Below are 13,809 nucleotides of genomic sequence, written 5' to 3'. Positions count from 1 at the left end.
TACAATTTTCTTCAGACACATCAATTTGACCAAACTACAGGTATGCTAGTATTTGATATTTGGGCTGATATCACCAGGGCTTTTTTCGATGGTATTTGAGCACCCTTGTTCCCCTCTCACATTCTCCTGTTTCCAGAAGACCTGGCAGCTGAGAATATCTCCATCCCCTCCACAAGCCACAGTTTCAGTAATAATGCTCTGAATTATGGACAACTTTATATGTTTGATGCTGTCATCCCTATAGGAACACATTAATTTAGATGCCAATATGTATCTGAAATATGTATTTGGAAACAAATAAAATTACAGAATGGTTAGCTAGCAACAAGAGCTTACTAAACCTTCTATCAGTGTCTTAATGACCTCATTGGAGATACAATAATTTTGACAAATTTTTTTGTCACTGTGCTTCTTTTCTTTCTTTCTTTCTTTTCTTTTTATCTTTTTTCTTTCTATTTTTTAAAATAAGTGTGTCCTCATTTATCTTCAGATAATAACAAATAACAAATGTATTATAGTCAGCTATGTCAACTATGTGATGCATTTTTTTTAAATAAAGTAAATTTAAAAAAGAAGAGAGAATCCAGTATTATGAGGTGGTTTATTTCTCATGAGAAAATAAGTATGTCCTGGTGGAGCCATCTGAGAGAGGGAGAGGGAGGACAAGTGGGGAGTATAAGTAGAGACAGGATACCGTGCTACTCTATCTGCAGGGTCCTTGACCTGCCAGAGGCCAAGCAGGCAAAACTCTGACAAGATGCTTTTCTTTAAGCCTGTTTTAATAAATAGGGAGGGTAAAAAGGCGAGGAGCTTTATGGCAAACCCCTAGGCTGGGAGAGGGAGGAAGAGGGAGAAAGAGCTGGGTTTGTGACCAGGGTAAGATCAGATGGACATCCAGATACAAGGAGCAGGTAGACAAGGTAAAAGAATAAACTATCCAGAAAAATATAGCCCAGTCCTGTAAAAATCAGAGAACAAGCCATAGCCAGGAGTAGAAATCAGTCCTCAGGTCCACCAACTGGCACTCACAAACAACTCCCAGCACAAGTCTCACTTGTGTGTGTGTGTGTGTGAGTGTGTGTGTGTGAGTGTGTGTGTGAGTGTGTGTGTGTTTATACAGCCAGCCAAACCAATGACAGTTGGTTAAGGACTTTCCTAAAGGGGTGGACACCTTTTTATGGCTGCTGCTGGGTTATTGCAAGGGTAATGCAGTAATGTAGGACAAGAACGCAGAGTGTAGATTTTTCTCTTCTTGGCTCTGTATAGCTCTAAGATTTCGTTGCTTTTTGCAAATATTTTTCAAAAGGCATCATATCCAGTAATGCTAATGCTAGTGTGCTGGCTACCATAGGTGCTGGCTGGGTGAGTGAGCATGGGTGCTGGGGATCAAACTAGGGACCTCACAAATGCTGGACATGTGCTCTCACATGCATCTCACTCCGGCCACAGGGTCTTTATTGGGAGCCCTCACACATCCCGCCAACCATCTCCACGGTGCTTTGGAGAGAGATGAGCCTAGCAGCTGCAGCAAGGACAACTGTTGAGGTTCCTGACTCTGGGTTCCCGACTGTGACCTTTTTTAATAAGATTAAAAAAAAATAAAAACAAGGTGCAGCCCTATGTATTGGAAGGTGGCAAGAAAACTAAGGCTAGGAAGAGGTTGAGAAAAGAAGGGAGAAGGGGAGAAGTGGAAGTTACCCAAAGCCTGGAAGCTGGATGCATAGAAGAAACTCCTTCTTCAAATCTAAAGATGGACCAGGCAGAGGAGATGAGGCCCTGTGTGGCCCAGCGGAAGACGAGCGCGCAGCCCCGGACACTTAAGTTGGAAAGTGTTGGCGACTGGTTTCTGCACGTTCCGGCTGAGTTACAGGCAGACTGTCCAAAGGCCAGGCCCTCGATCCCGCAGCAATCAAGTCCTTGTGGTTCCTCGGACGCCCAGCAGAGCTCTTCTCCAGGGCCCCGCGCTTAGTCCGATGCTGTGCACAGCGGCCTGCGCCGACTCTGGCCCCGCGCGCGCGCTCTCACGTTGGCTTTGGTATCTGCAGGGAGGTCAGGCCCGTCTCTCGGGGACCTCGGAACACCCGCGGCCGTATCAAGGTGTCCATTCGTCCCTTCATAACAAGTGGGAAGGGTGTGAGTGCAGTACGTGGGGGAGATGCAGGGGTCTCAATAGATATTTTTGCTTTGTTGCTATGCTCAGGGCTATTTCCTGGCTCTGCGCTCAGAAATCACTCCTGGTAGTGTCCGGGAACTATATGGGATGCCTGGATGGGACCCTGGTCAGCCGCTTCAAGGCAAACGCCCTCCCCGCTGTGCTATCGCTCCAGCCGCTAAGTAGTTATTTTGAAAGGGGAAACCAATGACAAGGCGCTTAGGTGCCATTGCTAGGGTAGCCTCACCGACTGGATCTGGAACCTGGTCTTAGCGGGCTCCCCTGGGCCCCACCCATGCAAAACAAGTTCCTGCAGTGCAGACCCAAGCTCAGATCCTTCCAAGTAAAGCTGGTGCCAGGACAGCAAGGACGACCAGAGCTTTCTGGATTTCAGAGCAAGTAGAGATGGGAGGGGAAGGCTCTGACTCCTGAGCGCTGGTAAAGAGACATCCACAAGCACAGGGGAATGGGAGAGGGTGCGCACACCGGGGAGCTCCTAGGGCTGAGAGCATATTGGTGAAGGGGTTTAGAACATATCAGGAGCTGGTTTTGAAAAGAGGGAGGGGAGGGCAGGACTGATGCTAACAGGCCAAATACAAGCCTCCCACTGGATTCTAGAAGCACTGGAGTTCTGCCCTCCAGCTACATGTACAGATGTTGCCAGTAAGGCCTAGTACCCCCAGATAAGTATCTGGGGTATCTGGAGGTAAGGCATTTGCCTTGCATGCAGAAGGTCAGTGGTTCGAATCCTGGCATCCCATATGGTCGGTCCCCTGAGCCTACCAGGAGCGATTTCTGAGCATAGAGCCAGGAGGAACCCCTGAGCGCTGCCGGGTGTGACCCAAAAACAAAAACAACAACAACAAAAAAAAAAAACTTAAAAAAAAAAAAAGAGAGTGGTAAAATACAAACTGGAGGTCCACTGGGTCTGACCCAGTACTGCATGTGATCCCCTGAACCCTACTAGGAATGATTGCGGCATTTGAAATAAGCCCTGAGAACAGCTGGGTGTGGCCCAAACCTATCCCCCCAAACAAAATTAAGCAAAATCCTACCCCAAACACCCTCAACTGCAAATTCCTGAAGACAGGTCTCTGGTGCCCAGCATTACAGGTCAGGAAAGGGGGGGGCAATATGGAAGCAAGGATGAGAAAGAGGCTCTCCAATTGGGGTTTGGATGCTTTTTGGGTTCTTATTTCCTTTAAGATCCTGGCATCCCCTATCACAACAGCTCCATTTCCTTCCTCCCTTGGAGATTCTCACTGGGCTACACTGTGCTTTGAGTATGGTGTCTTGATTCTTAGGAGTTACCCCAAAAGGCAGACACCCATCTCACCTCGAGGGAGGCTGCTGGTATCTATTTTGAGAGTTAAAGTAAAACCTGAGTGGACCATTGTAGATCTCCAAAGCCCCCTCCCTCACTTTGGCGGAGTGTTCCTCCCTCCTCACCCTCTACAACTGGGGACACCAAGCAAACGCCTCCTTAGTCCGTTGGCACCTTAATTCCCTCTTCCCAGAGCTCTGGGAAATGGAATGAAGGGCGCCTTCTGAGACTCACTAAACACTGGCCAGCCTGGGGTCCCCTTCTGTTAGCTAGAGCTCACCACCCTGTGAAATTCAGATTCATGGCTACTTGGCTCATGCTTCACCCCCACTTTCCATCGAGTTTGCAGTCACCTTTCAGCATCGTCCCCACTGTGGCCTCAAAAGCATTTGCCAGGGCCCGGGGCCCAGGGATCAGGATGGTCCTGGCTGGTCGCTGAAGCTGCCTAGCAAGGATGCGGAGTCCCCGGGAGAGGGCCTGCCGCTCCCATCGGGGTGCCCGGCGTTGCCATTCTGCTGGCCTTCTGGTTTCCGGCCCCGGAGCGCTGGCCCCAGCGACTAAGCTCCTGGCTGTGCTCCCCGGCCTCCCACTTACAGCCGGGCCCGCCCGGAACGAGGATGCCTCGCTTCTTGGCAGCATGGGGGGACCCAGACGTGGCCTGAATGGACGCAGGAATCCGGGCAAACCGTGGGAGGTCTGAGCGCGGGAGTCCCCCGCGAGCCTGCCGGCCTGTTTGGCACTAACTTGTTTCCGAGGCTCTCCGGGCGACTCAGCAAAGGCTGGTCCTGACACGCACCAGGCTTTTGTGGGAAGAAAACACAAAAGAGAGGCAAGAGGGAACACACACATACACACCTCAAAACAAAACACACAAAAAGCTCAAGTCTTCCGTTTGGACGGAGACGGCCACCGGTCCAAGACGCCTGGGCCAGCCAGGAACCCCCGGAGCTGGGTCGGTCTGCCAGAAGCCGGGAGAGCGGGAAGGGGCTGGTGCCAGGAGCTCGCTCCGCAGTGGGCACATCGGCGTCCGGGAAGGCTGCCCACGTGCACACCGGGCACCAGACTAGGACGCGTGCGGGGACGCCTTCAGGGCGCACGGCCTTCTGCGCCCACTGCAGGGTGCAACGATTTCCTATGCTGGGAGAGGATTGGAGACGCGGCCTGGAAAGTGGAGGGCAGGCTTGCCCTGGGCTCTAAGAGTCCAGGGAGTCAAGATCTCTCTCCACCCCGCTTCCCTAACACCTTTCCAGTGACCCCAAAGGCGTTGGGGGGAGGTGCGGATAGGAGAGATCCGACCACCCGGCGCGCAGAAGGCCGCTGCCGGGAGCAGTGCTACTGAGGTTCCTTGGCTCCGCGGTAAACACCTGCGAGTCTTTCTGGGCTTCGGTGCACGCGGGAAGCAGCTCCCCGACCCTCTCCGGACTCTGCCTTCCTCGGCTCTAGTACGGCGCCGCCGCGAGATGCTCCACCGGCTTCCGATTTCAGCCACCGTAGCCACAAGCGTTAAGGACCAGGGACGGCGCGCTCCCCTCCCGACGCAGGACAGTCGCGAAGGACGAGCCACAACGGGCAAGAACTGGGGCGTAGCGACACGACACGTGCCGCCAACTGCGCCTGCAGCCGCCGCGACCCGCGCGCGCACATCTTGCACCAGCCCCATCGGGGATCATTTTCGTACCCCGCAGGCGCACTAGTCCACCCCAACCCCATCGTTCAAACCCCACCAGTGTCCTCTCTGCCGGTGGCCGCTCACAAAAAGTCCAAAAGAATGATCCTAAAAATAAAATAAAACAAATCCCCAATTAAAAAAGAGCTTTCTGCCCCCCCCCACTCCTCTGCTTGAGTTTTATTTTCCCCTCTGTATCGACTTCATTAAACGGTTGTGGGTCATCTACCAACCCGTTGGTGGACATATTCCACGCTTCAATTCTTCGTGTTTTAAATACATTTTTAACGGATGGCTGCAGAGCCAGCTGGGAAACACGCGGGTTGAAAAATAATGCTGCTGAGGAAAGCACGGGGTTGGCGTCTGGGGGAGAAAGGAGGAAGGCTTGGGAACAACTTGCCCGAGTTTCCACTCTGACTTTGACTTATTTTGCCATTTGGCTACCTGAAGGCAAATTGCCCAGCTCGAATATTTGTTTGCTTTTAAAATTGTCCTCGCAAAATTAGTCGTTCCCATGGGAGAGACGTGTCCGTGTGGGTAGCAGCAAGAACCTGCCATCACCTCCCACCCCTCAGCGAACCCCGTTATGCAAAAATAAAAATCTGTGTTGGAAACGAGATGTGAGACAGTTAGCTCAGAGGAATGGTTTGATGTTGCAAAATCTGGCTTCTGTGATAAAGAAACATGGGCAGTTTTATAAACCCAGAGCTTTAGATCATTGACAATACAACCCCTGAGATTTTCTGCAGACATTAGCTCTAGATTTTTTCCTTCTATAAAATGGGTGGATCACTCAGTGCCTTTCAACTACCGCAATAAGACATTTATCCAGACCAGGTTGAATCCGATCACCGGGTTGAATCCGGTGACTTTCCTGGGTTGGAACGTCAGGGTCTGATTGGTAAAAGAAAAGAAAAAAAAAGAAAAAAAAAAAAGCTGTCCAAAACTCTTGTTTTGCTTGTCTCCTTCAGGCCCAGTTGTCGGCAACTAAGCCTGGCTTCTTACTTCGCACCTGAAAAATGAGGCTGAGTTCGAGTGTATCGCCGGGTCACCACGGAGAGGTTGCTGCGCCCAAGTGGCACGTCCCCCAACTTGAGGAAAGCTTGTGGATTCTTTCAAAACACCTTCCAGCAGCCGCTGCCCGCTGTCCCCAACCCCTCCCTGGCCGCCCCGAGCGGTGCAAACAGAGCCCAGTTTCCCAGCTGGGGGCGCTACGCGCCGCCTGCCGAGCCGTTTCTAGACGCGCGCCACGCGTGCGAGCAAAGAGGCGCTTTGTGCCGGGTTATTGTTTACACTGGGAAGGGTGTCTCCAAATGCCCACGTGTTAATGAAACACACGAGCTGGGGGGGGGGGACCAGAGGCAAGACCCCCCCCCCAAGAAAAGAGGGAAAGGAAGCTAGGAGACTAGGGGTCCACACTCTAATGGGGAGACAGGGTTATCCGCGTGCATCCCCAAAGAGGCTGCATATAGAGTTAATTCATACGCAGCTCCCGAACCCGACTATTCAGTGGTCGCCGCCTTTTTTTGCAAGGAAATGTGCTAAAGTTTTGCTGCCTAAATCCTTAAGGCGCACAACCCACTGAACTTCCCCGGCGGGCCCGCTCGACTCCGCCCCGAGCAAGCTACACGCCTCGGACCCGCCTCCCTTCCCCAACCTCGCCCCCAAGATCTCCGGCCGCGCGCGCCCATTGGCCGAGCGCCGAGAGGAGGCGTGTGCCGGGCCGGCTGAGTTTCATTGAGCGGAATTAGCCCCCGGATGACATCAGCTTCCCAGCCCCCCGGGCGGGCCCCGCTCATTGGCGCGGCGGCCCCTCCAGGACCGGCACATTGTTCCCCGCCCCCGCCTCGGCCACCGCCGTCGCCGCCGCCGCCGCCACCGGGCTATAAAAAGCGGCCTAGCCCAGAAAGGTGCGGAGGCTTATAATACATCAGCGCCCAGAGCCCGCTTCTCCGCGGCGGCTTTTGGGGAGTGAGCTCGGCGATTAGCTGCTGCAGCACAGTAAGTGTTCCCCGCCCCGCCCACCCACCCCCGCGAAGCCCCAGCAGACATCCTAGGGACTCATGTCCCTCTACTCGGCGGAGACCCAGGATACAGATACGCGCGCGCGAGCGCACAAACACGCACACACACACACACGCACACACACACACACACACACACACACACACACACGCCCTGATCCCGCCTCTGCTCTCTGAAACTCCATATATTGAGCGCAAGCATCCATCCATCCAACCATCCATCTATCCATCATCTATCCATCTCTTCATCCCCTCTATCTATCCCTTCATCCATCCATTCATCTATCTCTTCATCCATCCATCTATACACATACATACGTACATATATACATACATACATACATAATACATCCCCTTTCCCCCAAGAAGAAACTCCCAGCTACTGGATTTTTAAACCCAAGTCCGGCTCGGTCACCGGGGCGGAAGGGCGACTCCTCCGGACATATGGAATCCGCACTCCGCGTGGGCTCTGGTCGCGTGTTTAAGCGCGTCTGTTGGTGGGCAGTGTCGATGGAAATTGGGGAGAAAGGGCAGTCTGGTGGGGGGGGTGAGGAATAAAACGAAAACAAACAAACCTCTCTAATTTAGACCTCCAGCCACCCTTTCCCGTGCTCCTCCTCCCCACCCAAGAGATGCCCTCCCTCGCCACTGTTTTTGCGGTGTACCCCTAAACTTATTCATTCCTAACGTGAAAGCCTAAAATCAAAACGTGCGCCCTCAACTCACGCGGAGGGCAACGTCGCTCCCTGGAATTAAGCCACCTGTGGGGGGGGCGCGGAAGGGAGGGCAAAAAAAGAGGGGACAAGTCGTCCGCCCTTGCGACCCTGGGGGCGCACGGTGGGCTGGAGTGGAGCTGCGTGGAGTAGCTTTTCTCGCTCACTCTCTCTCTCTCTCTCTCTCTCTCTCTCTCTCTCTCTCTCTCTCTCTCTCTCTCTCTCTCTCCATCCCTCCTTCTCTCTTTTCTGGAGGACCCCACGGGAACTGCGACTATCCCTCTGGGCCATGGACTCGGACGCCAGCCTGGTGTCCAGCCGCCCGTCGTCGCCGGAGCCCGATGACCTTTTCCTCCCGACCCGGAGCAAAGGCAGCGGCGGCGGGGGCGGCGGCAGCGCCTTCACGGGGGGCACCGTGTCGTCGTCGACGCCCAGCGACTGCCCGCCCGAGCTGAGCGCCGAGCTGCGCGGCGCCATGGGCGCTGCGGGCGCGCACCTGGGGGACAAGTTGGGCGGCGGCGGCGGCGGCTTCAAGTCCTCCTCGTCCTCGTCCTCGTCCTCCTCGTCCTCGTCCACCAAGAAGGACAAGAAGCAGATGACAGAACCCGAGCTGCAGCAGCTGCGCCTCAAGATCAACAGCCGCGAGCGCAAGCGCATGCACGACCTCAACATCGCCATGGACGGGCTGCGCGAGGTCATGCCGTACGCGCACGGGCCGTCGGTGCGCAAGCTCTCCAAGATCGCCACGCTGCTGCTGGCGCGCAACTACATCCTCATGCTCACCAACTCGCTGGAGGAGATGAAGCGCCTGGTCAGCGAGATCTACGGCGGACACCACGCCGGCTTCCACCCGTCGGCCTGCAGCGGCCTGGCGCACTCGGCGCCGCTGCCCGCCGCCCCCGCGCACCCCGGACACCACCCCGCGGTGCACCACCCCATCCTGCCGCCGGCCGCCGCCGCCGCCGCCGCCGCGGCCGCCGCTGCTGCCGTGTCCAGCGCGTCCCTGCCCGGCTCGGGGCTGTCGTCCGTCGGCTCCATCCGGCCCCCGCACGCGCTGCTCAAGTCTCCGGCCGCGGCGGCCGCGGCGGCCGCGGCGGCGGGTGGCCCGCTCGGGGGAGGCGGCGGCGGCGGCGGGAGCAGCGGCGGCTTCCAGCACTGGGGCGGCCTGCCCTGCCCCTGTAGCATGTGCCAGGTGCCGCCGCCGCACCACCACGTGTCGGCCATGGGCGCGAGCAGCCTGCCGCGCCTCACCTCCGACGCCAAGTGAAGTCCGAGCCGCGTCCCGGCGAGCCAAGGAGGCGCTGGCTGGAGGGTGCGCGGATTCCAGGGGCGCAGCTGGGGCTCGGGCAAGGCCGCGCAGACTCAAGGGGAGCTGTTGGGGCCCTGGGCAGGATACCAGGGACGGAACGAAACCCGCGCCCAGAGAGATGCGGTGATTTTCCGATGCGCGCGCCTTGGCTCGGCCACCAGGCTCTGCCCTTTCTGGCTTTAAAAACGGCGCCGGTCCGAGGTGACGCCTTTGCCATCCGGCACCCTCCAGCGTGCATTCGTCTCTCTTTTCCTCCACGCCATCCTTAAGACGGAGGTTCTACCATCCACCCCACCCCCGAAACAACTGGGCCTTTTGCTTGATCCAGTCTGCACTTCGTTACAAGGGGGAGAGAACACGCATCACGGACTTGCCTGCCTTCCTCGCATCCTAGCAGGCGGGAAATCGGGTTGGGGCGTGCTTCACTCTGGCCCCGCACCCCCTTCCCATCCACCCGAACCCTTTCAGGGCCAGGGGCCACGGTTTATTTGGCAGTTGGCATTTGGGTTCCAGAGCACTTAGGCGGGCTGAATCGAGCTTCCATCTCCCGCAGACCTCACCCAGGGCTGAGTTTGGGGCGGGCGGGTGGTTGTGTTTGGGTCAATCTTTCCACGTTTGTGTTTCCGATCTTTCCCGGGAAACTCCGCTAGGGGATTAGAACAGAACCACTTACGGATTAGAATGGCTTAGACCTGCTGTATAGACTTGCGGGGCGGGTGAACTTTTTAGTTGGTTCAAATAGACTCTTTGTCCCCGTCCAGCTCTTGGTTTCTTACCCGAAGCGAGGATGAAAGTAACTTTGGCACCTCTCGGTGGCTGTGAATATACATCGGGTTGTTCCTTTCTCGCCTCAACCCAACCCCACCCCACCCCACCCCACGCAGTGGGAGGAGGCATTCTGTTGCCTTTTCATTTCTTTTCCCTGGGATATGTAAATATGATATGGAGGATGAGGTAAGTGACTTCTGCTCAGCTGTATGCTCACGTGATGGCACCCCCACCTCCACTCCAATCTAAGTTGGGAAGTCCTCAATATTGATTTCTCTCTCTCTCTTTTTCCTTTTTGCCATACTTAACACAATGACAAACTCCTCCACGTGCCCCCCTGCGAGTCCCAGGCGCCCCCCAGTTGCTTGGCAGCACCGATCATAGTAACATACAACCCATTCCCGTGCCCCTCGCCGCCCCCTTGCACAGAGTGTATCATCTGTTTTATTTTTGTAAAAAGAAAAAAAGTGCTAAATGATATTTATTACTTGTTTGGTTGCAAAAACGAAATAAATGATGGAGTGTTGAGATTTTATATCAAGGGAGAGTAGACGGTCTGGGTGGCAGGCAGCGTGTGTGTTGGGGAGGAGGAGCACGCTGGATGGAAAAGTGGGTGCAAAATGTCCCCGTGAGACCCATTTGGTGTGGTCGTTTCGATGTGGTTTTTCCTACAAGCTCTTCCACCTTGGGCAGGGTGATGCTCTGGTGGCCATTGCAAAAAGCACTTCTTTTCAGTTGAGACTATTCATTGAAAGTGATTATTTCCTTCTCCAAAGGGTAACAGAGGTCTTGAGAGTAAAGGTCCTGCTTCTAGCAGCGTTTTGGGGGCGATAAGCAGCCACGTCCCCTGCTGAAATCTAGGGATCTGAGCCCCAGCCCAACCTGGCAGAGTTTCTTAGGGGACTCACTAACCTCCCCGCCCAATAGAATCCCAGACCTTCTGTTGTAAGCAGGGTGTGGGGGACGCCCTGGCCTTAAGCCTCCCAAGTGTAAATGCTGTCTAAGGCGACCCCCAGCTCTAAGTAGACTGAGCACCCCACTTGACCATTCCTTCCGCGGCCATACCTGACTCCAGGAAGTTCCTCAGGTTCAAACTGCAGCACAAATTGAGGATGTGGTTTTTCAAAGAAACGTGGGTGCTGTTTTGAAAAGCTCATCCTTCCGTTCAGACAACAGGGGTGCAGGGGGGGAGTTAAGTCTATGTCACCTTCTCAGAGCAAGAGGCCTGAAAGGTACAGAACTTGGGGGACCAGAGGGGGCTGTACCCTCCAATCTGGACCACCTGAATGGAACTGCATTTCTGGAGATCCAGACTGAAACCAATTCCCCTTGCATAGAACCAAGGGTGGAGGCTCCATCCCCTTCATGAGGGAGGCATTTGTCCCTTCACCCTCCTACTGGCACTAGCTCAGAGATGGAGCATTACCCAGGGGGTTCAGCCCTCCCCCCCCCCCCCAGCACTCAGGCAGGAGAAGAGAGGCAGCAGAATTGAACTTTCACCTCAAAATCCCCTTGAAGCGAAACTTGTAATGCTTTCAAAAGGGACCGGCTGCCAGTGCTGGAAGGCACAACCAGGAACAAGCTGTGGGAGCACCAGGTGGGAGAGAGAGCCACCTTCCACCTTCCACCTTCCATCAACCAAGGCCTCCTTCCAGCACCTCAAGGCTTGTGCTCAGTGTGTGGGAGTGGGAGAGCACCGAGCTGGGCCCCTGAGCCACCAAAATGGAGTCTTCTTCCAAGTCTAAGCCCAGTCCAGCCCAGGACTCTGGGAAAACAGAAGCTGCTTAAGTCCTGCTCCAGCCAGACTCTTACCAACCCAGGGCCACCAGCCCAGCCCTCCAGTTGTCGGTCCAGGTTCCAGGGAGCGCATGTGTCCTGGGGACACGCAGGCGATACTCGCGGGGGTAGGTTGTACATTAGATCCGAGTGTGCCCAGCCTGGGCTGGAGAAAGGGGTTCAGGCTGGATGGAACTTAGGGTACTCTTTGGGCCATAGTGGGATTCCTCATAAAGGGAAGGGAAAAAGAGCTGAGAGCTGGTCCCCTCCCTGCCAGCAGCTGTGAGGCCTCTCCTCTGCCCCCCACCCTCCATGTGGCCCCCATTCGGGGGACCCTAAGGGCCTCTTCTAGCAGATTCTCCCTAGACACTTTCCATCCTCACCCAGCATTCCAGAGGCTCTCCAAGGTCTGGCACATGGATCCCAGGCACTGTCCCACAGTCAGCAGCTGTCAGCAAATATCTGGGCACAGGGCAGCAGAGCAGGGGTATATGTCAGGGGAAAAGGGTTGGTTTCAGCGCCCCTGGAGCTTAAACTCCATCCACCTCCATCCTCCTCTCCTGAGACCTGAGCAAACTCTAGGCCTGGGCCCCTCTCCAAGGTGGTGCTGCAGTGCAGGATGGAGAGTTGTGAGATGCTATGGGCCAAGGAAACCCAAATATCTAGGATATCAGTGCTGAAACTCCCCCAGGAACTGGTGTTTTCCCAGAAAGCAATCAGGGAAGTTTCAGGGACCCAGCACTGGGTGAAAATGAATTTATTTATATATAATTATTAGTGTTGGTAGCAGCCATGCCAGGTATCAAGCCCAGAACCTCAGACAGGCACAACAAATAGAAAAGCATTGTACCCCGAAGCTAACACTCCTTCAGTGTGCCTCAAGGGGGTCCATCAGCTTGACCCTACCTTCCCCCAAGTCAGGATCCATCTGTGTTCCCAATCCTTTTGGGATACCACACGTGTTGGGGTTCAAAGCTGATTCCTGGCTCTGTGCTCAGGGATCCTGAGCAAGGTTCTGGGGACACTACAGAGAACGAAACCCAGGTCTGCCAGGTATTACTGTTCTCAACCTTCTGCTCCCACCACACACACACACACACACACACACACACACACACACACACACACACACACACACACACACACATACACTGTTCCCTTGGAAGTGTCTTACCATTTGAAGTCCCAACAAACATTGAATTTGCACCAGATGTAGTAGGGATTGTGAGAGGTTGGCAGGGACCTCATCTACCTCTGGTCATAAAAGAGACTGGGACAGCCCTGGGTCTGAAGGCTGGATAACAGAGAAACTAAACCTCCTAGTCTCAGACACACTACACCCCTTTGGCTGGCTGGAGATCACCATCATTTATATCCTTGCTCCCCATCTCTTTCCAAGGGGCTACCTTAGGGCTCATAGGCTGAGGCAATCTAGGGCTGGGATGTTGGGTAAATGCCAGGGCAGAGAATCATTTTCAGGGGGCTCATACACCTAGATTTGTTCATGAACCTGGATCTGCACACTTAGGGGAGCCTGGCACCCCCAAGATGTGATTGGCCTGGGAGCCAATGAAGAGTCATGAAGGTAGGGTGAGTCAGCAATGGTCTACCAGAGACGGGGTGGGGGGGAGGGTTAGAGCTATGTAGAACTGGCTGGACGTGAGAGGTCATTTTGGAAGTGGAAGAGATAGACCCACATCATATTGGGGGGGGGGGTGCAGACTTTGTATAAAGCAGAAGTGGAAGCTTGAAGCAGGCATTTGTTCCCTTTATTCAATATCTTCAGTTTATGCACTTCATTTGTTGTTTTCATTCAAATGGAGTAATCAGTCCATTTTGGGGAAAACTGAGGCACAGAGACTGTAGGAACTTCCCAGGGAGGGTATAGATAGTAAACAGAAATAGCAGGGTTGTAACAGGGTGGTGCTGGTCTGACTTCAGGCTCCCACCACTATGAGATCTCCCAAGGGCCCTTCCCACAACCTAGCCCAGGGCATTGCTGAAACCAGTTGGGGAAATCCTGTACCTGGGACCAGGGTAAAGGGTGGCCACTTTCCTAAAGTTGTTGGGCCCTAGA

General features: G+C 54.7%; 1 protein-coding gene across 2 annotated transcripts; it reads left to right on the top strand.

Moving 5' to 3' along the window:
- Positions 1–6,970: 6,970 nt before the first annotated feature.
- OLIG2 (oligodendrocyte transcription factor 2) lies at positions 6,971–9,265 on the top strand. Of its 2 annotated transcripts, none has more exons than XM_049785797.1 (2): positions 6,971–7,143; positions 8,135–9,265. In XM_049785797.1, the coding sequence occupies exon 2, from the start codon at positions 8,169–8,171 to the stop codon at positions 9,144–9,146; it is 978 nt and encodes a 325-aa protein (XP_049641754.1). In that variant the 5' UTR covers positions 6,971–7,143; positions 8,135–8,168; the 3' UTR covers positions 9,147–9,265. The 2 variants fall into 2 exon arrangements, with proteins under 2 accessions (XP_049641754.1, XP_049641753.1); XM_049785796.1 differs by having other exon boundaries at positions 6,971–7,147.
- Positions 9,266–13,809: the final 4,544 nt, after the last annotated feature.

Source organism: Suncus etruscus, chromosome 13 (assembly GCF_024139225.1).
Source record: "Suncus etruscus isolate mSunEtr1 chromosome 13, mSunEtr1.pri.cur, whole genome shotgun sequence".
NCBI lineage: Eukaryota > Metazoa > Chordata > Mammalia > Eulipotyphla > Soricidae > Suncus > Suncus etruscus.
This window is presented reverse-complemented; position numbering and strand designations above follow the sequence as displayed.